Below are 25,050 nucleotides of genomic sequence, written 5' to 3'. Positions count from 1 at the left end.
AGATGACTGACTGCCACATGTTGTGAAAAATAGTAGACCAGCAGAGTATCTAGTACATAATTTTATTATAGGTTTTAAAATGTTATCCCTTAATGTTTGAAGCTTAAAAGGGAAGGTTACCACTGATAAAACTATTTTTTTATTATTTTTTTTCTCTTAATCTTCATAGACAATCGGATAGAATACCGGAGTTAGGGTTTTAACCAGTTAAGCGTGTTTGACGTGCATACACGTCAAACCAAATCTCAATTACGGTGCGTTCGACGTGAATACTCGTTGTGAAAAATATAAAATTGCCATTAACTATAAAAACTCGAAATTTTAATAAAATACAATAAGAATATTAATTGGTGGGATGTTTCCTTTATCTTACCAATAGAACTGCGGTGGGAGCCAGCCAAATGATAAGTGGTTGGTACATGTTTGGTCTCCCGCATTAGAGATTGGGAATTACGGACACAAATAGAAGCTCTCAACCCTTGTCCAATGCCGTTTTTACCTTAGATACTGAGGTTCAGACCTTTTCTTCCTTGTAAAAGCTGTTGCATCCCTAGTTAACTAGAGCAATGCATACGTAAAGCGGTACAAGATTTTGAATGAGTACAGAATGCTCTGTAATCTCAAGCCCCCAGAAATTGCAGAAAAAGTCGCTTGCAGTGACTATTATGACGTTGTAAACTTTTGGTTGTTTTGCCCTGTGTTCGACGTGTGTATACGTCATTGTCTGATTTTAATTCCGCACACTGTGGGGGGTTTTTAAAACTAAATTCCCCCTAAATTCCTAAAACTGGTTAAACTGTGATTTTATAAATTATCTGTAGAGAAAAAGTTGTAGACAATTTTAAATTAGATATTTCGCTTAAGCGCCACTAGAGTACTAAGTAATGGATAAGGTATTGATCAAATTCTGCCACCCGGGAAATTCAAAATTGAATACCTGCACGATTACAGGTGCATTCACTTGTAAGTAAATTGGAGCAAGAAATCAAATTTGAGTAAAATTTATGTTAAAAAACTTGGGAATTCAGTAAGGAGCCAAATCTTAAAGCGTTTACATCGGATTTATTTGGGTTACATATTTTGTTACTTTAAATTAAAGTCAAACCGAAATACCAGAAAGAAAAAGAAAAAATAGTTAAACTTTATATAGTTTTTACAAAATGTAATACGAACTCCTTGCTCGGCCAACATAAATAATGTAACCAAGAAATATTTTTATATATTCTGATAGCGTACAGGGTCCAGCAGACCCCTGGAGGTATCTCTCCCAAACATGTATCTACCCATCCTCTCTAAGATATAGTTAAAGTCACTATTTTACTTTTTTGGCATTCACTCTAGTATAAGTAGGGATTGTCCAGTCTCTCTCTTGCTCTACACATTTTAAAAGTAGAGAGATTATTTAATCTCTTAGTAGAAGAAGTTGAAGAAAACATTAGATCGTTTTTTTATAAAGTTTAACGAGCATCCTTCATCGTAAAATGTTATTATGCAAAACACGGATTTGACTTCAATCATTTTATCTTTTTGAACTAAAAAGTTTAGCTTCTTTGTTTTCCCCTTTTGGGTGCATCGACATCTAAAGACAACCATTAGCGCCATGAGGACAATATTAATTTTTATTAAATAAATACTTCTAATATAAAGGAATCCATATTAAAACTGTCCGGTAGGACAGTTGTATAAGGGTTGATCATCAAAAACTGCACGAAAAAGCGTAACGTTGAAAAACACCCAACTTTGACAATTTTTTTCTCTTTTTCTATAAAAGATAAAATTCCCAAATTTTCTTTAAAATATAGGGTAAATCCTCCTTTATAACTGTAATTTTTTTGCAACAACCCAAATCTAATAGGTTTCGAGAAAAAAGTTGCCGAAAATGAGCAAAAACGGCTTTTCAAAAAATGTTCTTGTTACCTTTTTTGTAAACAACGTAGCGCCTAAACGCGCGAACCGATTTTCATGAATGAGGTGTCATTCGATTCGGAATTTTATGTAGATGTGCCTTTTGGGGGTCTCGACGCTGTACATAGAATAGGGGAGGAGTTAGCCCCATGTATGTAAAGCCCCTCTCCAAAATTATTATTACTAATAACTCTGTAAATCTTGGCCCAATTTTGATAAAATTTGGCAGAATGAAAGGATTAAGGATCCCCTACACTTTAAGGATTAAAGCGACATTCTGCTCTTACACCTACTATTTCATAAATAGAATCTAGTATATTTGCAAACATAGAACAACTATAGCTGTTAATAGAGATGCAAAATGCGGTGCCCAAGGTACATATGTTGCATGCAGATTTACTTAACTAAAATACAATAATTTAGGCGGAAAGTCAAAACCCATTTTGTTACATCAGCAAAAACAAAATATTGAATTAATGTAAGAGATTTTAATTAATTTTTGTGAAAGAAGTCGTGACATATGAAGAAGACCGTATTGGAAGCGTGATCAATTCTACTACCGTTACGAGGTACTTAGTTTCTTCGCTGCTCCTCCAGTCGCTCTTTGTATGTAGGTTAAATGTGAGAAGGTTAAAAATAAGTTATATTATGGTATAATATGTATAAAACTAAAAATAGATCCTGTAAATTGAGCTAATTGAAACAATGGATTTTTCTTTTTAAAACATTTAAATTTATTACAGCTATTAAAAGAAAAACTATGGAAAAAGTTTCCAAAATTTTCTAAATTGGCGATTTTAAGATGTAAACTTCTTGAATTCGGAGTCATTTTTTTTAAATAAATCATCTTTCTTCTAGAATTTCCTGCGATCAGAGTTCCTCAAAAGTAATAATCATTTTCCGTTTAAAAAAAGAAACACGATATACCGTTTAGAGAGAATCATCATGACGACCAAAACCTTTTTACCAAATTTGGGAAACCTATCTCTTGACAACAAAAGACTAATTTATACATACGAGGTCTGTAAATTAAGTAATGAGACTGATTTTTTTAAAAAATTTATTCAAAAAGAATTACAATTCTATATTGTCACCTTCAAAATAACTTCCTTCCGAAGCCACACAGCGCTGGAGACGTTTCTTCCACTCCTCATAGCAGTGCTCGAACTACGATACTTGAATACGATAATGCTCCTTGTCACACAGCAATTTCAATAAACTGAGTTTTTGGCCAGTAAAAACATTCCTGTGGCTCCTCAGCCTCCTTATTCCACCTGACTTGAGTCCTTGTGACTTTTTTCTCTTCCCAAAGTTGAAAAATCACCTCAAGGGAACTCATTTTGGGACAGTCGAAAACATTCAAACGGCTGTAACCGGACCAGTTGAAGGCTATTCCAGTAACGGAGTTCGAGCACTGCTATGAGGAGTGGAAGAAATGTCTCCAGCGCTGTATGGCTTCAGAAGGAAGTTATTTTGAAGGTGACAATATAGAATTGTAATTCTTTTTGAATAAAAAAATTTAAAAAATCAGTCTCAATACTTAATTTACAGACCTCGTACATTTTTTTTTTTTTGTAACCCACCTCAGAAGTATGGAATAGAACTGTATAGGCTTCAATCAAAAATTAAACCCAAATTTAGTACCAAAGTTTGAGTGGGGGAAAAAAAACCTACAACAAAAAGAGATAACAGGTTTGAGCTATATCTCTTGAGTACCTGAGGGTCCTCAGTCTAACACTGGAAGACCAAAACACCAGGTGCCTCTCAAGATGTAGGTTCATATCCAGCTGCTAACTTCATGTGCATTCTGTCCATTAAGTCCCCCCTCTGTATAATAAAAGGTCACTCTCCTTGTACTTATATTTATAATTATTACCATGTACATTTATAATGTAAGTAAAAACACCTGTCTATTGTGAAGAAAAAATATTTCATAATAATACTTAATAATATTAATTCAATTCTGTAAGCATTAAGCCACATCTTGTTTTTCTTAGATTGTGCTAGTTTTTACTTAATAATAATGGGTCTTAATTTAAAAAACTGTAGTACTACTTCAATTTTGACTTTTCCTTATCCTGAGGATTGCGACGTTTGGTTGCAGTGCCTTAGCTATTCTATTTCCGCTTTTCCAAAGTAGGACTACAAACCAATAATGACTAATATCCGGAAAAACTATTATTAAGCCAATAAAATGTCCAGAATTGAATAAAATCCTAATAAGTAGTCGAACCCAGTCAGTAGCACAATACGTAGCTTGGCGGGACTCGTCTTTAACTGCTCGGCTGCCGTGGCAACTGATCATAAGTCAATAATAAAAATAACCGGAAAAAAAACTAGTACATTTAGCACCAGATTTAGTCGTCCTAAATAGGATGAACATTGAATGTGAATGGCGGAAGTGGACACTCATAATTCAAAAAGGAAAGCATCATCTGCTTACTCTAGCAGAACTCGTGTTAAAATCAATTCTTTCCGGAAAACTGTTTAAAAAAAAGAAGAAAAACTGTTAGTAATCAAAGTTTAAAAGAAAATCTTTTGGAAAGAGATTTGTGAAATTGTTGAGGAATTGAGGAAAACTAGAATGAATGAGCGAGAAAGATCTGTAAGTTTGGATACGCACGACCGACTGGCTACCATTTCTGTTTATTACCAAGAAGTGTATAAAGGTAAAAATGATGTATGTATTTTCAGCAGAAAACTGTGTGAAATTGCTCTTGTTAAAGAATTCACAGCAAAAGAAAGATAAGTATCAACCTAAAAGCCAAATTAAATCTAGAAAAAGTGTTTTTGTTTTTATAAAATATCTTTTTATTACCTACTTCATGTTCTTACTATTTTTTTGTTCTTCTCAAAACGGTAATTCTAGCAATGCATACAATGAATGCATTGATATAATCGGTTATAACTTGGTGTAACTAACTATATTGTCTGCCATAACATAAGTATCGAGGTAGGAGTCCTCACGAAGCAGCATAGTTTGATAGGTTATTAGTAAAACCAATCAATAAAAAAATGCATTTTACCAGCTGACTTTAAAGGGTGATTACTTTTTATAATTAAGATACCTTAAACATTATTACGTACTTCCGGGTGAACCAAAAATTTCATAAATTAATCATAAATATAAAACATTTAATAAAATAAGACGATTCTCAATTATACGAGGGTCGTTTGAAAAGTCCGTGCAAAGTCAGAGAGATAGCACTACTGGCGCGTATCGAGGTTATGTTTAGTTAGTAGCATCTCTTGGAAGAACACACACCAAGTTTCAGCCAGATCGGTCTATTTCTTTGTGTTTGGCATTCGTTTGAATCGAGTGATTTTCAAAAAATGGACGAAAAAGAATTTCGTGTGTTGATTAAACACTACTTTATGAAAGGCAAAACGCCTCAGGAGACTAAAGAGAAGCTTGATAAACATTATGGTGACTCTGCACCTTCGATTAGAACAGTTTATAAGTGGTTTCAAAATTTTCGGAGTGGCCATATGGGCACAAGTGACGCTGAACGTTCTGGACGCCCTGTTGAGGTTACTACTCCAGAAATCATTGATAAAATCCATGATATGGTGATGGATGACAGAAGAGTGAAGGTGCGTGAGATTGCTAGTGCTGTGGGCATCTCGAATGAACGGGTACATAATATTTTGCATCAACATTTGGACATGACAAAGCTATCCGCAAGATGGGTGCCGCGATTGCTCACGCTTGACCAAAAACAAAATCGTGTGAAGTGTTGCAAGGACGGTTTGCAGCTGTTCCAGAAGAATCCGCAGGACTTTAAGCGTCGTTTCGTCACTGCGGATGAAACATGGATACATCTCTACACTCGTGAGACCAAAGAACAATCTAAACAATGGGTTACCAAGGGGGAATCTGCGCCAAAAAAGGCGAAGACCGTTCCTTCGGCCGGAAAGATTATGGCGTCTGTCTTTTGGGATTCGCAAGGAATAATCCTCATCGACTATCTGGTAAAACTATTACAGGTGCATATTATTCATCGTTATTGGACCGTTTGAAAACCGAGCTGCAAGAAAAACGCCCACGATTGGCCCACAAAAAAGTCCTTTTCCATCACGACAACGCACCAGCTCACACCTCACCAGTTGTGGTCGCAAAATTAATGGAAATAGGGTACCAACTCGTTTCACATCCCCCCTATTCTCCAGACTTGGCTCCCTCGGACTACTATTTGTTCCCCAATATGAAGAAATGGCTGGCGGGAAAAAGATTTTATTCAAACAAGGAGGTGATTGCAGAAACGAATGGCTATTTTTCAGACTTGGACAAATCCTATTATTCGCAAGGGATCAACAAACTAGAGCAGCGTTGGACGAAGTGTATAAGCCTAAAAGGAGACTATGTTGAAAAATAAAAAAGGTTTACCCCAAAAAATTAAGTAGTTTTTATTTTTGCACGGATTTTTCAAACGACCCTCATATTTAATAAAATGTTATTTGAATAAATGAGAACACTGAACGAACGTAGAAAGGTGAATTTGATAAAGTACAGGTGGTAAGTAAAAAACATCTGCCCTTGATAATTGCACAATAAGTTAATATGGTGGGGTCTTATATACGAACAGAAAAATAAATAAAAATAGGGTCGATCGTTTATGTAGAGAGAGTGTTGACGTGACAAGTACTACTGCAGGTTCTTTTTAAAAACATAAAAGTTATAAATAAATTAAAAAAAAAAACAATATTGAATGATTATTTGATTGAGTCAAATCTGATCAACATCCATCATCATCAACATTAATTAGTATTTTCGCTATTTTCAGTCACATACTCGTCCTCAACAAAGTACTACTGTTTCAGTGATTCACCACCAAATTTAGGTTAGGTTTTAAGATAGTTGGAACCCAATCATGCAATATGAGAGTTCTTGCGATTTGAGAGGATTTTGTTTTCTTACACACATACCATTTTAAAAACTATCAGATTTAGGTAACCTCAAAATATTTTCAGAGGTGAAAACTTATCAAAAAACCTGGACACTATCACTGTACTTCCACTTACTAGAAGTAAGATAAATAAACTATGAGCGAAAGAGTTTTAAAAGCAAGATGTTTCCACTTTTAATAGAGAAAGAACGAACAACGGCCAGCTGAGACACGTACATTATACACAAATATGCACACATTTCTAGAACCCACCTGGACAGTATAAACTGAACAGTTTTGCGACAAATCAACTTAACCCTTTTTAACACCTGGAGAGGCCTGATGTTGTTTGGCCCACTTTGTTTACGTTAACCACAATACTAATAAAAACAGCCGTCTACAGAGTTGTACAGCTGTTCATGATGAAGTCAAATCACTTTTCACAAACGATTATTGCTTTATTTACCGAAGTAACACAATTTGCTTTTCTCCTTTTCTTTACTAGGTTGTATGGTGTGGTAACCGAGGTAGGAAGTACCAAGAAGGTACCAAAACCCCAATAAATGATACCTAATCAAGAAAGAGAATAAGAACATCAGAAACTGTCCTTTCAGGACATATTCATCTCCAACAATATATATGTAGGTTCATGTGTAGAGTAAATCAATTCTTAAGATCAAGAACAAAATCGCTTCCTAGGATGCAAAGTACAGCATTTTAGAACTGACGAGTATGCAGAATTAAAAAAGATTCAGTAAAAGTGTTAATTCAAGAGTAATCCACAAAAAAGTAATTAAAAATAATATTAACTGAGAAATATTTTTAATGAAACGTTGAGTAATTCAGCAGTCAATAATCCAGTGTAGAACACCAGGAGAAACATTTCTCAAAATTATGACAAAAAGAAAATAAATGTTCAATCATCTAAAAAAAGTACAAAACTATTAAGACAAAGAAGCAGATTTCAATGGCAATTAAAACAATAACTACTTCAACATCAATGATTTGTTTGTAAAGAAAAGAACAGCCTTGAAACCTAATTTTTGATACATCTTTTTCTACTTTGCCTAGAATTGATTTCACTGCCAAAATAATACTCTACTTAAAACAGTATAAAAAAAAAAAAAAGCATTGGACTAAGTATTCAATTAACTAAGAATAAGAATAATAAAACTATAAAATTCTATCGTCAAAAAACAGAACCTACTTAGTAATGTAATAGTTAAGTGGTGTTGATCACAGAGTGCACCATCAACAGTTATTAACAATTTCACAAGGCACACTAGCAGTTTAAATTCCACACACACCTCCTTAATTATATTGTATTCGCGGCCTAATGTATTTTTTCCCTTCAGAAGCAGAAAATTAGTACCAGAAAAAAAATTAAGATGGGCCAATTTGAAACACTATTGGCGACCGAAGAAAAGATCCGTAAAAAGAAAATTGTTTCTTGAAACTAGCCCACTACCGCGACAAAAAATATAATCTAATTACACTTATCTATAGAATATATTTATTTTATTACTAAGATAAAACAGCGTTACATAAGGTCCAACGATGTGGAAATAGAGGAAAATACAAAATCACTCCACCGTTCTTATTTACCTGCATTGTATAATCAATATAAATAATGAAATTTATATTTTCTGTAAATCTCAAATTAAGATAATGTCTGAGATGACAAAAAGTAGAGATACTTTTTCTAAATAAATAATGTCAACTAATAAATCAGTTTATCCAGCATTAAACTGGGTCCCAAAGAAATGCAATTCGAAGGGCATTGCATCTTAATTAGCAAGGAGAAAATTACTACAATTTGATTAATTGGAATTCATTCTTGATTAGTTTTGCACTTTTTATACCAAATTTATTAATTTTCTTAATATGAAATGGAGAATCCTTGTAAAAGACCTATTTTTTTAAAATATATAAACGAAATTTGCTCAACTTAAATTTAAACAGGCAAAATATATAGAAGTTACAATATATATTCCTAGTTATCTTCATAAATTATTCAATGATAGAAAAAAACTGAGATCTGCGCATATTAAAGAGAAAAGGAATTAATCAGTAAGATAAATGAAAACAAATTAGACAACCGATCAAAACGGAAGGATAAAATTATAGACTTTTGATTAAACGAATAGCAAGAGAAAGTAATACGGAAAAAGTGGTACAAAACATTTGTCAGGAAGTAAAAAAACAAAATCAAAACTCCGGAAATATTTCACTTCCATGGCCCAATTCTATCAATTTAAGAGAAAAAAGGTGCTCCTAATTGTTTTTTCTTAAATTAAAATGTTTCGTTGCGAAATATTGATGAAAACAAAATAAATCCATGAACAAACACTCATTATGAAAACGTAAGTAAAAATTACTGTAAAGGTACTAACCTCTAATTTGAATGCAATTTTAACGAAATTCTCTGGATATCTAATCCACTTTACTAATTTAATAATTTCACCAATAATAAATATTAAACTTTAAACACAATGATTAATTACAATTAAAAGTATAAGTTGTCGCATTTTAACTTTAATATAAGCCTAATCACTACAATTTCAAAACGAAAATGGCTGAGCTACGTCATGAGAAAAAGTCCACTGCTACAGTAATAATTATGTCATAATTTCATTTTCAGGTCTAGTAAGCAGTTTTGAAGTAACAGGTTATAAAACCTCAACACTTCTTCAATTATTTACCTATCAACTGGAAGACAAGAACAAACCTTAATTAATAACGAGCACAATGGAGGAAAATATATTCTAAATTATAAAATACATAACACTTTTCAAAATTCTGCTTTAGAACACTCACACAAGTCTTTTTCTTACTATAATACCAGTATTTCATTTTATTTTTCGAAACATGAATATTCATTATGTACCTAATACTAGGCTGAAGAGTTAAACAGGAGGAACAGGAAGATTATTATGAATTACTAAAGTGAATGCCAAACCACAGCTCATATTGATTTAGGTAGATTCTTGAAAAGACAGGATTATTCAATGTACAATTAAACCTATAAGATACCAATCAAAATTTCCTGCGCCTGTATTTACAAGGGCCTAACCGCAAGATGTAAAACTGCTGCTCTCCAACAGATAAAAATGCCACGATCACTTTTATAACATTTCCCAGAGCTAATTCGACAATTTGATGCTTATCCCCGATAGACCGTGTGGCTTAAAAAATGCCGTTACCCCGCACATGTTCCTTAACACTTTCTTTCAGCTCCAAGCCGACAATTAGATCATTAAGAAATAATTCTGAATATACGAGTACTATTCTGAATATATAGTTTTTGTAAACTTTAACGACAAAAAAATCCCCCCCAAAACTCTAAAAACCACTACACTAACAATGTACTTTTTTTAAAAATTGAACGCTTACTGAGATTTTAATGGGTATCCATTCACTTCTCTAAAGAGACTTCAGCAAGGAGAATAGAGGTTAATTACTTAATGAGGATTTTAACTTGTATTTTCTCTACGTTTTCGGTTTCACAAACGGTTCAAAGAGGTGTATAAAGACGGGTGGTGTGTAATGTAAACTTCATTACATAAGAATGCTTATTATTGTCAAATTATAATTACAGTTAAATAAAAATTAAAGAAAAAAGTACTCTTTTTCTTTCGCAATTGTCCATGAAAATTAATTGTGCTTGAAAAAAAAAATGAAATTATAGTAGAACAAAGAAACACAAAAAACAAAACTAGATTGTTACGATAATAAATAAAGATGGGTTACCTTTTTTATTCAAATTTAAAATATATACCAGAATATGCTTAAAGTTACTTTTTGAAACAAGTTCCTTCCTTTTCTTCTATCTCAAAAAACAAGCATGTAGAAGTTCATTAACTCTTAAAAGTTAAATTAACAAAATAATAGCGAACAAGTTATCTTAATTATCTAAAATATAATTATATATAAAATATAAAAAATCCAAGTTAACATAATGTTGAGCCAATTTAAATTAAACTCAAAGGTCAATTAAAATAATCCAATCATAATAGTTCATGATTGGTCTTCTTACATTATAATTTTGAGAGATATTTATTGATTTTTTTTGTAAAAATCACAGTTCTCTAATAATCATTATTTTAATATTTGCTAATAAGAAACTATGAAAAGCATGAAATTAAACATAATATTCTAACCTTCTTAAACACACAATGAGAGGGGATGTTGGCTAGTAAAACTATCATCAAAAGTCATGATCATCCCAAAAAAACTGTGTGTTTGGTCCATGTCAACTTTGTATAATTACTTTTTGTCTAACAGTTTAATGAGCTTATATTATTTCCACTTTTTTGAGAAAACAAGGATGAAATTTAGAAGTTCCAGGATAAAAACCTCGAAATGAGAATTAAAATGTATTTAATGCAGCTTCATTTCCATTGGTTTAGAAACAGAAAATAATTATAAATCTGTTTAAACTTCTTTCCTTCTCTTACTTTATAACCAAACGAACCATTACTTCTGTATTGATAGCACAACTCGGTCATTTTCTTAATGAGATTGTTACTGAGAATGTATTTATTAAATAATTATGCAACACGGTCTCTTTAAGCTATAAAATAAATATTACAAATATCACAGTAACATCAATCAACCAGTTCAATAACATCATTCGTTAATGAATAATTAGTTTAAACTTATTGTCTCCGTGAAGATCCGGAAGGTGCAAGTCAGAATGACGAACTCGAAGATATATACGTCGCTAATCCGAGTTATGTCTCGGTAAGCTAGAAAACTCCACATTCTCCCACACAGTGCTAGCGTTTGGGCTGCTAAGATAGGATAATTACTTCTAGATTCTTAATTTCCTTTGATTTCTGGACGGCACTGCAGGCTATCCAGATCTTGAATTGAAGTTAATTCACGAGTTACAGACAACCAAGATTGATTTTCTGATAACTATCAGTATTTATAGTCTGAGTATCCGGGCATTAGGAGAAAAGCTTTGAGACGGCAATATCCTAGTCCGATAACCATACCCATGGAACCCTCAAAGGACTCATCCACTTATGGTTAATGGCTATGGCTAAATTATTATTACTTTAAAAGGCAAAATATTCATCAATAGTTCCACAAATTGGGAATTTTGATTAAATTATCATTATATCTTTGTTTTAAAATTAATAAAATACAAAACCAAAATAAAAATGAAATTATGATCTGCAAGAGTTTGGTTAATACCTTTAGCGGTTGTATAAGAACCTAATAAAAGGAATGTCAATCACAAAAATAAAATAAAACATCAAATTAGAACTCTCATGCTCTCTATACGTGATGTCAGAAACTAATATGTAGGCCTTCCAGATTCTAAACTTACTTTTTAAGAATGACCCATATAATTAGAAGCCAAAGGAGGAAAATTATTGATTTAAGAATATCAATTAAAAATACTAAAGTAGCAAGATATACCTATAAAATAATTGGAAGATACATTTGTAGCATGTGTAATTTTCTTTAGTTATTGTTAAACATCTGAAAATAAAGATGTCTACTATTTTCTGAAGAGGTTCTAATTCAAAGCCTCTCAAAAGCCAAGGAAGTCAACGTACAAAATAAAAATGTCATAATTAAAAATTAAAATTAAATTTTGAATAATCATGGACCCTCTTTTATAAATTTAAGGTGACCTCACACAACATTTAAGACAGAACAGGTGTAAAATAACGAAGAGAAAACACCTGGTAAGATTTTTAACATCCATACGGGCGAAGTAAAAAAGAATCAGGCAAGTACCTCCTGAATGGTTCTTTAAGGTTTTTTTTTCTACATCGATAATTTAGAATTAAAGGAAGTTTACGAAGTTAATTTAAGTAAATATCCAGGTACTAAATGGACGATCATTTAATATCTATTTTATTCATAAGTATTAATTTCTTGTATTTAAAATAAATCATTAGCAGAATCAAAAGATATTTTACTTAAAAACGATAAGTAAATGCCAAATTCAAAAATACATTATCGAAAAAGAAATCACAAATCGGATGAGGGAAAAGAAACTAACAAAACTGGTTCAAAATAAGTATTTTGAATGATATTTTCTTCAATAATAATATCTTCAAATTTTAGATGATTTTTTTAAATTTCGTTTGCTGGCTTTTCTTCGTTCATTCAGATCGATTTAATATTTTCAACGATCTCCAGTGACTGGTTCATGGGGTTTTTGATTACAAAATTGGTTTCTATTTACTGACAGTATTATTCTGACTGAAATTACACGGACTTACTTAGTGCATTAACTGTATTCACTTTAATAAAATTGTTCAATAGAAGTTAAATGCTCAATAAGAAAAGCCTATTGAATCCAACATTGAATTATATAAATGGAGTTGAAGATAACGAGCATGCTATGACGGATAATAATTCAGCATTGCGGAATCAGATACTTTAGCAGTATGCTCAACTTTACAATAGTCAACGGCAGACTAACTAACGTCTCTAAATAAAATGTCTGTTCTACGCACTAAATAAAACAAATTATTACCAATAATTATCTAAATTAATTATAACTTTTTTATCGTTGTTTTTGGGCATTAACCCAGTTTAAATCAGTCACCGTTCAGAGAAACTGTTGAAGAATCAAATTCAACAATAATGCGCATATTCTTTGCGTACGATAATATAAAATCAAATGAATAGCTGACAGAAGGTGAGTAGCATGTAAATAATGGCACACTATCCACCAAAATAAATGGAAGGTCAATTAAGGTTAACCTTTAATTAACTTATTTTAAACAATTCTAAAATAAAAACATAACATTAAATACTTACAATTATTTGGGTTGCTGGTTATCAGTCCCATGGTTAATATTCATCAAAATAAGACCATAAATTTAAATAAAGAATGAAGATTAGAACCAATTCCTTGAGCACACACTATATCTGGTTTTACTAGAAGTGCATCAATAAGAATTGTAAATAAAATTACCCACATTCAAATTAAACTGCAATAAAAGAGAACGTAAAAAGAGAAGTATTAAATTACGCCATAGCCACATAGTCAACCTCGAATTCCTCTGTCCTTATCATAGCGCTATCTACTGTTAACAATCCGAACTGCTTTGGGAAAATGATTATCATACTCAGCACTCAACAAACACTCCGCTCAGCTGATTGCTAATCATGAGGTTATTTTAAGTGTTGCAAACGTGTCGGCAAACTTGTAAGCAAAACTGTAATACATTAGACAACGTGAAATGCTGGTGACCGAATTATGTATTGTTTAATCGTATAAGATTTTTAATCATGTCTAAACCTAGAAAAACTCCAAATTCTGAAAAATCTAGAAAAAGTGAAAAAAATGAAAGCAAAAAGAATGCCGAAGAACAAACTTCGTCTAGGATTTCTATTAAAACAATCCTAACATTTATTTGTTTAGGAATAGCCTGTTGTGTAGGATATAAGGGTTACTTAGAAACTAGAGTTAACACTCCTTTTGATAGTACAAAGGTAAGAAAGTAGTACCGTATTTTCATTATAGCATTGGTTTCGGTTGAATGTATATATAGTAACAATTTTTTTAGGTAGTGGTTAAGAGTGGTCTAGCTGTTCCTGACAGATATTGGGGTAGTTATAGGCCTGGGAATTATTTTGGGATGAGAACAAGAGAACCTTACTCTCCTGTGATGGGGCTTATGTGGTATTTACCTAGGAGGCTTGGACCCAATGGAGAAGGCATTAGGTAATAATTTGCATATTTTTTTAAATAATTTACTTATTACTTTTTTCCCATAGATGTGTTTCATTTTGAAGACATTGGTGTGAGCAAGGTGACAACTTAGAACATTATTCTTGGCTGCAACATGATGGAAAAAGTTTCGGTATACAAACTATTATTGATGGAGCCTTCAATATTACAACTTCCTTCGTAAAAAGATTCGGAGGTACTCATGGCGGAGATTGGACTGCCAGGATTTCGGTTACTCCGAAGGTACAATCCATGTATATGGAATATTTTGTTTAAAAGGGAAAGAAAATGTTTAGAATGTAGATTCAGAAAATGATAATATTTCAGTTTCTGTTAATTGATTAAGCAGAATTTCACTGTTTCAATTTATTCTTTAATAATAGTAATAATAATGAAATGTTAAAATATTTTTCAAATAATTCATGGTAACAAAACGTTTTAAGATGAATACAAACAATACTTAAGACAACCATCTTGGTCACAGAATATCAGAGGATGTTCTTTAATATAAGACTCATCAAAATGTAAGATCACAGCCAGCCACCTGTCATTATTATTATTATTATTATTATTATTATTATTTATTAATTTTGCTGGAACAGTACTTGTATTAAATCCTGATGAATGACTTAACTAAATTTGATCATTTTAGGAAGGTGAGGCAAGTGCTGCTGTTTTAGGAGAGACCATTAATCTTATATTTTATACAGCAATCGAGCCACAAACCAAAGGGCGAATTAACCCTTCTTATTCTGGTACAATTACTGGAGTTGTGGGTGAAACACAAGAACTTGGACCTTTTGTAATTCGACTTTTTAATGTTACGGGGAATATTGAGCAGCAATCTTATCTTAGCGTTGAGGCAAAAGGATTCCATCTTTTAAAAGAGACAGTTATCTCTACCCTTTCTAATAAAGCTACCAGGAAGAAACATTATGTAAGTATGGTAAAATGAAAGCATTTTTGAAAGTTCGTTATTTAAGAGTAAAACTGGAAAAATAAAACTAAATTTTTTACTTTTTGAGATTTTTTCCTAAACGATTACACTCCTCCAAGGCTCATGACGAAAATATACTATTATTCTTAGGATAATTTTTGGATCTTATAGGTATAGGTAGTGGTTGTAAAGCCTCCACATTGGATCTAAAAGGTGTATGTGTACGTGTGACAGTGTAGCTTCGTAGATTGTATCTCGGTCATGTCTAAATTTTGTATTGAGGGAATCATGATACATTTCGTTTGAGTTATACAGCTGGGAAACAAAGATTTTTGAAGAAGTGGCATTTGAATCGTATTTGAGGTGTTCACCTCTAAAGGATTTCATTTGGGTTTTGTACTGTATGCAGAGGGGCCAACTAGATTTATTCTTGAATATTAATTGATAAATCCAACTTTTACTGCAAAACATTAAGATAGATTAGAATGTTAATACTTAATATTTTGTTGAAATAATGCACTTTTAATATATTTATTATTAGGTTTTGCCTGGAGATTTGACCCATTTTAAAGATGAAAGTGTACCTGCTAATTTCATTGCAACTCAGTTGGAAGTCAAAGTTCCATTTGAATTTGATGCAGTATTTGAATCTGGCAGTTTTATAGATCGCCCAAATACTCTAACTGGTGATGTTTTTTCTAATGAATTGAATGAAAAATCCATTCGATTCAATCGGAAATTTGAAGATACATTTAGATTGCGCGAAAAGAACTTTACTAGGAATTATATAAAATTTGCTAAAACTGTCTTCAGCAACCTCATTGGTGGCATTGGGTAAGTTTTGATTGATTAAAATAATCTGTTTATTGGCTGTAATGTCTTGTTACTCAAGAGTTATAGTTCATAGAACTATCAGAAGATGAGAGAAGTATGTTGTTGATGAATAATATTGTAATAAAATTAAAGGATTATTTATAAATATTAAAATTATTAAGGGTGTCCATTATCATTTAAAATGTTTCAGTTACTTTTATGGGGCGTCACGAGTTAGATCTGAACATACCCAAGCGCCTGTACCATACTGGAAGGCACCACTTTTTACTGCAGTTCCATCAAGAAGTTTTTTTCCAAGAGGATTTTTATGGGATGAAGGATTTCATGGGTTGTTAATTGCTGCCTGGGACATAGATTTAGAATTGGACATCATGAGTCATTGGTTTGATTTAATGAATGTAGAAGGGTATGTAAAACCTATTTTCATTAATCATACTTCTTCAATATGTATTAAAAATGTAATTTATTAAAATAAAAATTAAAAAAAACATTGATCCTTTAAGGTGGATTCCTCGCGAACAAATATTAGGCCGTGAAGCTGAAGCTAAAGTTCCTAAAGAATTTATAACTCAGACAAATACAAATGCTAATCCTCCAACATTTTTTCTTACTTTGAGGTTCATTATACACAATTACGCCGAGCGGTTGACTGAAGAAGATAGATTAGGTGTGTTGGACAGGTTAGATACTTCTATTTGTTACTTATTGTTAATTAATGTCATAAGTACAGAGATGTATTTTGTTAAATATTTTGATATTTTCTTATAGGTTGTATCCTAGACTGGTAGCTTGGTTTGATTGGTTTAATTCCACACAATCTGGGCCTGTACCTGGGTCATATAGGTGGAGAGGTCGTGATTCACAAACGACTAGAGAACTCAATCCTAAAACATTAACATCTGGTCTAGACGATTACCCAAGAGCATCACATCCTAATGATGATGAGAGACATCTTGACCTCAGGTAGGTTTTCCATACAGGGCAGCCATTCAAGTTTTAAAATAAATTTTGAAGCCCGAGAAAAATTATAAACTTGATAATGTCTGAGAAATATGCCATAAAAAGTAAATAAATACTTCCGTAATGCTTAAGAGAGTCATTTAAAAAATAGGGCAGGACAAATATTTTGCAAGAATTCTTTTATTATTGCGAAAAGTAATTTTTGAATCTGAGCATAGGTAGTACTGAGACTTGATATTTAGTTTAAAGGCAAATTGTGTAGATCAATACAGATAGAGTCCTTTTTTTTTGTAAAATTACTGCAATCTATTTTTTCCCCGTTTTTACTTTTGGAAAAATCACTTTTTTTTCATTGTTTTAAACAATGATTCCGAATTCTTTAATAAAATCTCTTACAAATTACAAACCTTATAAATATTTTTGATTTAATCAGTCGTGACGCGCATGTTGATTGTATTCCTGGCCAGATAAATTTGCGAAAGAATTGACGTCTTAAATAAATTTTTTGCAGATGTTGGGTTATGCTTGGTGCCGTCACTCTTGCTGAATTGGCCAAACTTCTAAATAGAGATGGGCATAAATATGTGGATACTTTCAGCTTCCTAGCGGATAATACTCTTTTAGATTCTCAGCATTGGTCAGAAGCTACTGCGAGGTAAGGAATATTAACTCCTCTCAATTTGTCTTTCATTTGTCATTGATTTCATCAATTTTTCAATTTGAAGTCTAAGAGGATCATAAACTAATTGTCATTATCAATTAAATATTATCATTTTTGTTTATAAATTTTTGAATTGAGTCAGTATTCGTTTTTGGTCATCAATTTCAACTCCAGAGTCACTTGTGGTCGCTAAGTGTGTACGTTTTTGGTAATCAGTTGTAACTCCTCACTTAAAAGTACTAAGTATAAGTGAGTTTTTGCACGCAGCGCTGATATTTTTTTCAGAAATGAATCATTTTTTTAGAATTTCAAGGGAACTTTTAAAATTAAACTGTTTTAGCATTTAGTATTGGACTTTGTTGCATACACTTTAAATATGAGTGTTTATTTTTTGGCATTCTCCCATTGTTTGACTAACTAACCCCTTGGCATTACAACCCATTACTTGGACCTGGTCAGCTCAGAATTCCCTCCCTCTTATTTGCATGGTCAACTAAGTTCGGACATTGAGCCTGACTAGCATTTTCTATTATAACATTATCTACATAACTTTTCTGACCCCACTCTTCCGGTCTCCGATTATCACTCTTTTTGGGTTTTCTTCGATGCGTACAATGTGGTTTTTTTCACTGTTTAACAAAATTATGAGCTAATATCGAAACCTGATTAGATGACCTCGAAAAGATAGAGTGATTCAGAAAATCTTTTGAATGTTTTTTTTTTAGGAATTAGCGATTTGCAATCATTATGCTCGGTTAAATTCTTTTATAATTTTATCCACTACTAATTGAGACGCAGACCATCGAAATGTTTCGCTCAACAAGCTGTAAGTTATAGTCGTCAGTAAACAAATTCCATTTTTCTAATATCATTCAAAACTTTAACCTAGTTATAAAGAAATTAATGATATTTAAGTTACTGCTTGTGGTTTTAGATATGCAGATTATGGAATGCATACAGATGACGTGGCTCTAAAACGACCTCCTCCACCGCCTCCTTCGTCATCTCGGCCTCCAACATTTCAACAACAAGAATTGGTGCGCGTAGTTCTTACAGATCCTCGTCTACGTTACATAGATACAACATTTGGATATGTCTCCTTATTTCCACTTTTTGTTCGTTCTCTGGCTACTAATTCGCATAAGCTGCAGAAAATACTGACTGATCTTAGAAATCCTAATCTCCTTTGGACTGATTATGGCCTTAGATCTTTGGCGAAATCATCTCCCTTGTATAATAGGTAAGTTCTAAGTATATACAGTATTACTTTTTTTCTATTTTACCCCGAACCAAATTATTTCTAATAATCTATGTTTGTAATCGTTTTTTGTTCTTCAAGGTATAATACTGAGCATGACGGCCCATATTGGAGAGGAGCTATCTGGATAAACATGAACTATCTTGCATTGGGAGCTTTGCATTATTATTCCCACCTTTCAGGTCCTTACCAAACACAGGCTTCAGAACTGTACACCCAACTTCGAAGCAATTTAATCAACAATATATATAAACAGTTTAAAAAATCTGGATATATATGGGAGCATTATAATGATAAAACTGGCGTTGGTGAAGGTTCAAGGCCTTTCACTGGTTGGTCTTCACTAGTGGTGCTCTTCATGGCCGAAATGTATTGAAATGTGATAATGATGCTACTTTTAAGTTTTTCTTTAGAACTGTACAAACATTAATGTTGCAAGGTTTTGTTAGACTTCTAATTCATTTCGAAGAAAAGAAGAAAATTAAGTATTATTGATATCAATTGAGACTATATTGTGCAGAATACATTCATTTAGGAATATTTTCAAGAAGAATGTACATTACATCTTACTAAAAATGACAGTTAAATTAAAATGCATAAAACTGAAATAAATTTAATAACTAAAGAAATAAAATAACAGTAGACAGAAGTTGCAAATGAATTATACTACCACAAGAAAATTTTTATCGAAACTCAGTTCTTCGTCTTCTGTACCTTTAGTTGTGTTACATTCAATTGATGCGTTTTTAAGTATCTGCATGGTTGTCAGATATGGTATTTGACAATGAATATTTGTGACAGTTCTACTGATAATATGATGTTAGTGCTAAAAACAAAAGTATTCTGTTATGAAGAGAACATAAATTTTTTCTTAGGAATAGCAAGAGCAAGTCTTCTGAAGAATCTTGATTTTTGCCTTACGTTATCAGCTACCACTGCGTTTTTTTATCCGCAGCTAATGAAAGACTGGATAGTTAAAAGTGGACCCATAACATAAGGAATGTAGATTTTTTTCCCATATAACACAATTTACTTTGTTCTTTGTCGAAGAACTCACCTCATAGTAAAAGGCCCGACAATTTAGAAAACCATTATTCCCTTTTAGAATATAAATTTTGTACAGTAGAAAGTAAATTCAATTGTTTGGATGGTAAAGTACAAAACCTTCAATTTTTAAATAAGGTATGAAAATTTATTCTTGGCTCTAGATTTCCAATTGTTAATTTAAAATTTTTTGAAATTGTACATAAATTTGTGTTATAAGATTTTTTGTTTAATTTAATAAAAACCTTAAAGCCAAGGTGTTATTTATATGTTCCTAAATCATTATTACGCATGAGCTTTTTATGATCTAACAGTTCAATATATTTAATATATTGTTTACAGAATGTTTAATATATTGCTTCTTATGACTAACACAAGTTTCATCTCTTAATTAAAACAGTTTAATTAATTTATTTTTGTTTAATACATTCTGGGCTCAATTTCTTTGGAGTTTACACTGTTATCTTTCGGCATACAAAGACAGTTCTCAGAAAATCATCAAATTTCTTTCTTAAAATTGCTGATAACTCAAACTTAATATTTTTATTCAGTTTTGCTACCACCATGGAACTGGTACGTGACAGAAATTTATGTTTCAAGTTCCTTTATACATAAGTAAAACTTTTTTTATTTTTACAGATTTCCTAGAAAATGTCTCGTACGATTTCCTTTAAATTTTAAAAACTTTATGCGCTGGTGTAAATCGACTAAAGTGTCGTTTCACATTTATGTTCGGCCTATTAGCTGAATAATACGGCTAAACCGGAACAAGAGGAATGTAACTCAACACTTAGTTTTTTACTTAATTGTCCTAGGCTTTATTTGGTGAGCTCGATTCAGTGATTTTCACTATCTTTTTATACAATACATTCGTCGAAAATTTATTCGTTTGGTTGTCCTGAAAAATCACTGAATTATAATTACAAAGCAATTTAATTGGAATATATGTAAATAATATTCCAAAAAAGAAATGGCAATTCGCAGTTTTACCCAAAATCCCAATCCCAATAATTATCTTTTTACTTTGTATTTCAGTAGAGTGTTTTAAAAGAAAATTAACTATTACTTTATTTAAATCTGTCTTCATTTAAACGAGAAGATAAGAGTGAGTTAAGCTCTCACTATTATCATTTTATTCAACACATTTTACATCGAATTTTGAGTAAAAGACTATGGACAGCCGTCAGATGGTTTCATTAGAACTGTAACATTGTATTTGATCTAGCATTTTTATTTAATTTTTTTTTTCAGAAAAATTTATTTTAAAGGGGTTTTTGGAGGAGTTGGGGCCTTATGTTTCCTTTTTTTTTCTCTTGTTTATAGGTACATTTTTTGCTAATAGATACATCACGTTGAACACATTTACGGCATACAGCTTTAATAGTAAAGCCTACTCAATCTTTTCAGTACAAAATCTTAGTTTCAAGAAAATTTTATAACAAAAGATTGTGTGATGTTAATTCCAGGATTTTAGTATGTCTTTCTTTGGATGCCTGTAATAAAGTTCGTCTGATTATTGAATAGAAATTGGAAAAAATCAAATGCTACCAAGTGTAAAACGTTTTAAAAAAACGGTATTATGTTGATATGCTAACACATGATTAGTTGTCAACGTGCGTGTGAACCTAAGGACCCTAGAACCTACTACTATGTTCTGAAATAAGGTTATAAATACATTATGAAAAGTTATCTTCAGTTTAACGAATTACAAAGAAATAATTATACTTATGATGGAAGATTCTAGTATTGAGCAAGATAATGGAGATAATCTTCAACCATCAGAACTGGGAACGAAGGAATAGTATGTTTTTGTTTATTCGTCTAACTTACAAACACTTGTACCAAGCTTGAATTGAATTTAGATTACCCTTAAGCTATATTAAAACTTTCCCAGACGGAAATAAAGTAGCTTTGTTTTAATACTTTTGGCCTGTCTGGTGACGGTCCAACTTCCAAAAACCTGCTTCAATCAAATAATATAGTACATGAAAAAGTTAGATGATAGTAACAGTTATAGTTCTGCATTACCACTGCCAAAGACCAGTTATTCCATAGTTTTACTTACTCTTAGAAATCTTATATTTTCTGAATAACCATTATTGTTAATTCGTTTTATGCTAACGCAGTTGGAATGCTGTTTATGAAAGGGATAAAGTGAACTATGAAAACCACGGTGATGTGGGAGAAGTGTGGTTCGGAGAAGACAGTGAATTAAGGATTTTACGGTAAAAGTAAATTAATAATTTTAAGGTATCATGCAGTGAAAGTTATTTTCCCTAATTTTATTTTGATAGATGGTTGCAGATGAATGTTGATGTTGAAAAACGTATAATTGATTTAGGTTGTGGCAATGGTATGATGCTAGTTGAGCTGGTAATTTTTCTTTTTTTTTTGCCCTTTGAATTATCATGTTTGTGTAAAAATTTTATTTCAATATATATTTTCTTTTTTTAGGCAAGAGAAGGTTATAAAGAATTAACAGGTACTGATTATAGTAGGAAAGCAATTGATCTGTGTAAAAACATCTTGCAATCTCAATCATTTGATAAAATTAAACTTATGGTAAGTTCCTGCCAATTCTTTTTTAGTTTCTCTTGCCTCTCGTAAGGGGAACTCTTACATTTTCGATTTTGAGGCTCAAAATGTCTATATGTTAAAGTTCTTAGGTGTAATGTTATATTTTGTTGTTACAGTACATTTAAGAAAATTAAATATGTAATCAAAATTTAACATTTGAAGAAAATCCGTGAAGAAAGGGCCACTTCCCTAGAGGATTGATTTTATTTTTTTTAGGGAGTTTTCTCTAATATGATACTAATTCTTTTTTTTGTAATCTTTATACAACTCGATAAACACAAGTTTAGAGTATTTTATTTGAAATCTATTTTAGAGAATTTAAATCAAGTGATTTTCTAAGGGATCTTCTATTAAGGGATTAAGGTGAAGTGTCATTTCAATGTTTTGTACGTATCTCACCTATATATTGTTCCTAATGGATTTTCGAAATTCCGAATCGGAATTATTCCATGACCAAATCTCAACTTTGCTGAACGTTTTTTTTTTTCCAGTTTTCTGCGATTTTTCAGATAATCACAAACGGATTTTTAGGTGAATTTGGTTATCAACTACTGATATGGTGAAGCCTATCACTGTGATTGAATCTTTTTTCAGAGCTCATTGATATTAGTGGAGTTAGGGAGAAGTAAATCATTCTTCAACCGTATTATGTTTTATGGTTGTAATCTTTAGAATAGTAGCAAATTTCATTTTGTGTACAAATACGAAGATTAATAGAAAATTTAATTGTGTATGAGTATTCTCGCTAGATTTTTGTATGTTTGCGATTGAAACAAAATGTTACAGGTTTTGGATTTAACAGAAGATTGTCATAATTTGAGGAATTTTAATGTAGCCTTAGATAAAGGAACATATGATGCAATTAGCCTTAATCCAGATAATGCTACTGCTAAGAAAAAGAAATACATAAAAAATGTTTCTGAGATGCTTACTACTGATGGCTTCTTTATAGTAACTTCTTGTAATTGGACGGAAAAGGAATTAATAAGGCAAATTAGCTCAGGTAATTAAGAAAGACATTCGCTGAAACTTTTTCAGAATTAAAATTACGAACGTTTCCAAATTTATCATAATTGAGTTGTAAGTTAATGCATTACTTTTTTTCTAAATTGAGAGTAAAGTCGTGGCAGAAGCTTTATAATTCCTTCACTTAACTGAAAAATCGTAAGATAATGGATGAAAGCCGGCCAGAAGAAATCAAGAGCATTAATAATTAAAAAATCTAAGATTCAGCTTCGCGTTCTCCAACCTTATTTAAAATAAAGTTTCACTATTTTCCTGCTAGTCAAGATTCGACTTTACATAGCTGGTTATTTCTTGTCTTAAAATCCCTAAATGTTGTAAAAATGTTATAGTTTCTATTTTTATTCTGTTTTAATATATTTTGGTCCTAATTTTAAAAAAATAGGATATAAAAGCATCTCAACTTTCTTCTACCACTTCTTTCCAATGATAAACATTTAGAGGCAGTACATTTAAAATCTATCTACTATGAATTATTGTTTATACTAACTATTTGAATGCATGCTCTCAATAAATTGTTTCTACCTGAATATTTGTATAAATAACTAATAATAAGCGTTAATTTGTTCACAGAATTTAACCATTTCCAAACAATTCCTACACCTTCCTTTAGCTTTGGAGGAAAAGTAGGTAACATTATTTCATCAGTGGTCTTTAAAAAGAAATGAGAAGTTATTTTTTAACAATAATTTAATCGCAGATTAATAATTATAACAGTTTTCTGTTTTGTATCTTGTTAAAAGAAAGGATAGGGGTTTTTAAAACTCGTTACATTTTTATAAAATGTTAATGAATAATAAATGTTAATTGATTATTATTTAATTGTCCAGAAGAGAATTGTGAACTAAATTATTGTATGTGATTGTCATAAACGGGTTATTTTTTGTTAATATGGAGTTTATGTCAACCCTAAGTAGTGTTTGCTAAATTTAATTTTTTGTTATGCTTCCTCTCCTCTTTCAGGGTCGTCGTCTGTACGAAGAATATTTCTGCCCAATTACTATATTTCCTGATGTACATTCTCTCATAATATCGTGTCCTCGGCCTGCATCGTTTTTAGTCTTTTCTTGGGTACCCAATCTTTATTTGGCAGATCACTTCTTAGTTTTCACTCACCGGACCATGTCAGTTTCCTATCCGTTTCTTATTCCCCTGACTTCTTAACCTCTACCGTCTCCATCACTCCAATACTTTCTAATCTTACCTATTCTAGTAGTAATAAATAGGTGCAATTTCCTCAAATCTGTTTCTACAATTTCT

At 31.7% G+C, this 25,050-nt stretch overlaps 3 protein-coding genes across 11 annotated transcripts in view; 2 read left to right on the top strand and 1 right to left on the bottom strand.

The window, feature by feature from the left end:
• The window catches only part of neur (E3 ubiquitin-protein ligase neur), a 130,952-nt gene extending 117,068 nt beyond the window's left edge, over positions 1 to 13,884 (bottom strand). For 3 of the 9 annotated variants that reach the window (XM_074142124.1, XM_074142127.1, XM_074142129.1), the window contains exons 1-2: positions 13,795 to 13,884; positions 13,581 to 13,700 (exon numbers count right to left, since the gene is read on the bottom strand). In XM_074142124.1, the coding sequence (XP_073998225.1) occupies positions 13,581 to 13,611 (31 nt within the window). In that variant the 5' untranslated portion in view covers positions 13,612 to 13,700; positions 13,795 to 13,884. Of the gene's footprint in view, positions 1 to 9,184; positions 9,342 to 13,580 lie in introns of those variants that run through there. The other 6 variants (XM_074142123.1, XM_074142125.1, XM_074142128.1 and 3 more) reach the window with 4 other exon arrangements.
• A 21-nt stretch (positions 13,885 to 13,905) lies between these two features.
• Positions 13,906 to 20,446, top strand: GCS1 (mannosyl-oligosaccharide glucosidase). Its single transcript, XM_074142116.1, has 11 exons — positions 13,906 to 14,258; positions 14,333 to 14,490; positions 14,562 to 14,739; positions 15,149 to 15,433; positions 15,975 to 16,267; positions 16,458 to 16,673; positions 16,771 to 16,947; positions 17,036 to 17,230; positions 17,739 to 17,882; positions 18,823 to 19,128; positions 19,228 to 20,446. The coding sequence occupies exons 1-11, from the start codon at positions 14,055 to 14,057 to the stop codon at positions 19,520 to 19,522; spliced, it is 2,451 nt and encodes an 816-aa protein (XP_073998217.1). The 5' UTR covers positions 13,906 to 14,054; the 3' UTR covers positions 19,523 to 20,446.
• Positions 20,447 to 21,672: 1,226 nt separating this feature from the next.
• Positions 21,673 to 24,680, top strand: LOC141460263 (EEF1A lysine methyltransferase 2). The gene is made up of 6 exons (XM_074140101.1): positions 21,673 to 21,991; positions 22,317 to 22,415; positions 22,485 to 22,563; positions 22,645 to 22,752; positions 23,554 to 23,770; positions 24,364 to 24,680. Exons 1-6 carry the CDS (start codon positions 21,918 to 21,920, stop codon positions 24,456 to 24,458), a joined length of 672 nt encoding a protein of 223 aa, XP_073996202.1. The 5' UTR covers positions 21,673 to 21,917; the 3' UTR covers positions 24,459 to 24,680.
• The last annotated feature ends 370 nt before the right edge of the window (positions 24,681 to 25,050 follow it).

The sequence above is a fragment of the Rhodnius prolixus genome, unplaced genomic scaffold, assembly GCF_049639745.1.
Source record: "Rhodnius prolixus isolate KJV_2025 unplaced genomic scaffold, Rpr scaffold_6, whole genome shotgun sequence".
Classification (NCBI taxonomy): domain Eukaryota; kingdom Metazoa; phylum Arthropoda; class Insecta; order Hemiptera; family Reduviidae; genus Rhodnius; species Rhodnius prolixus.
The sequence above is the reverse complement of the archived record's forward strand: the minus strand, read 5'-3'. Positions and strand labels throughout refer to the sequence as shown.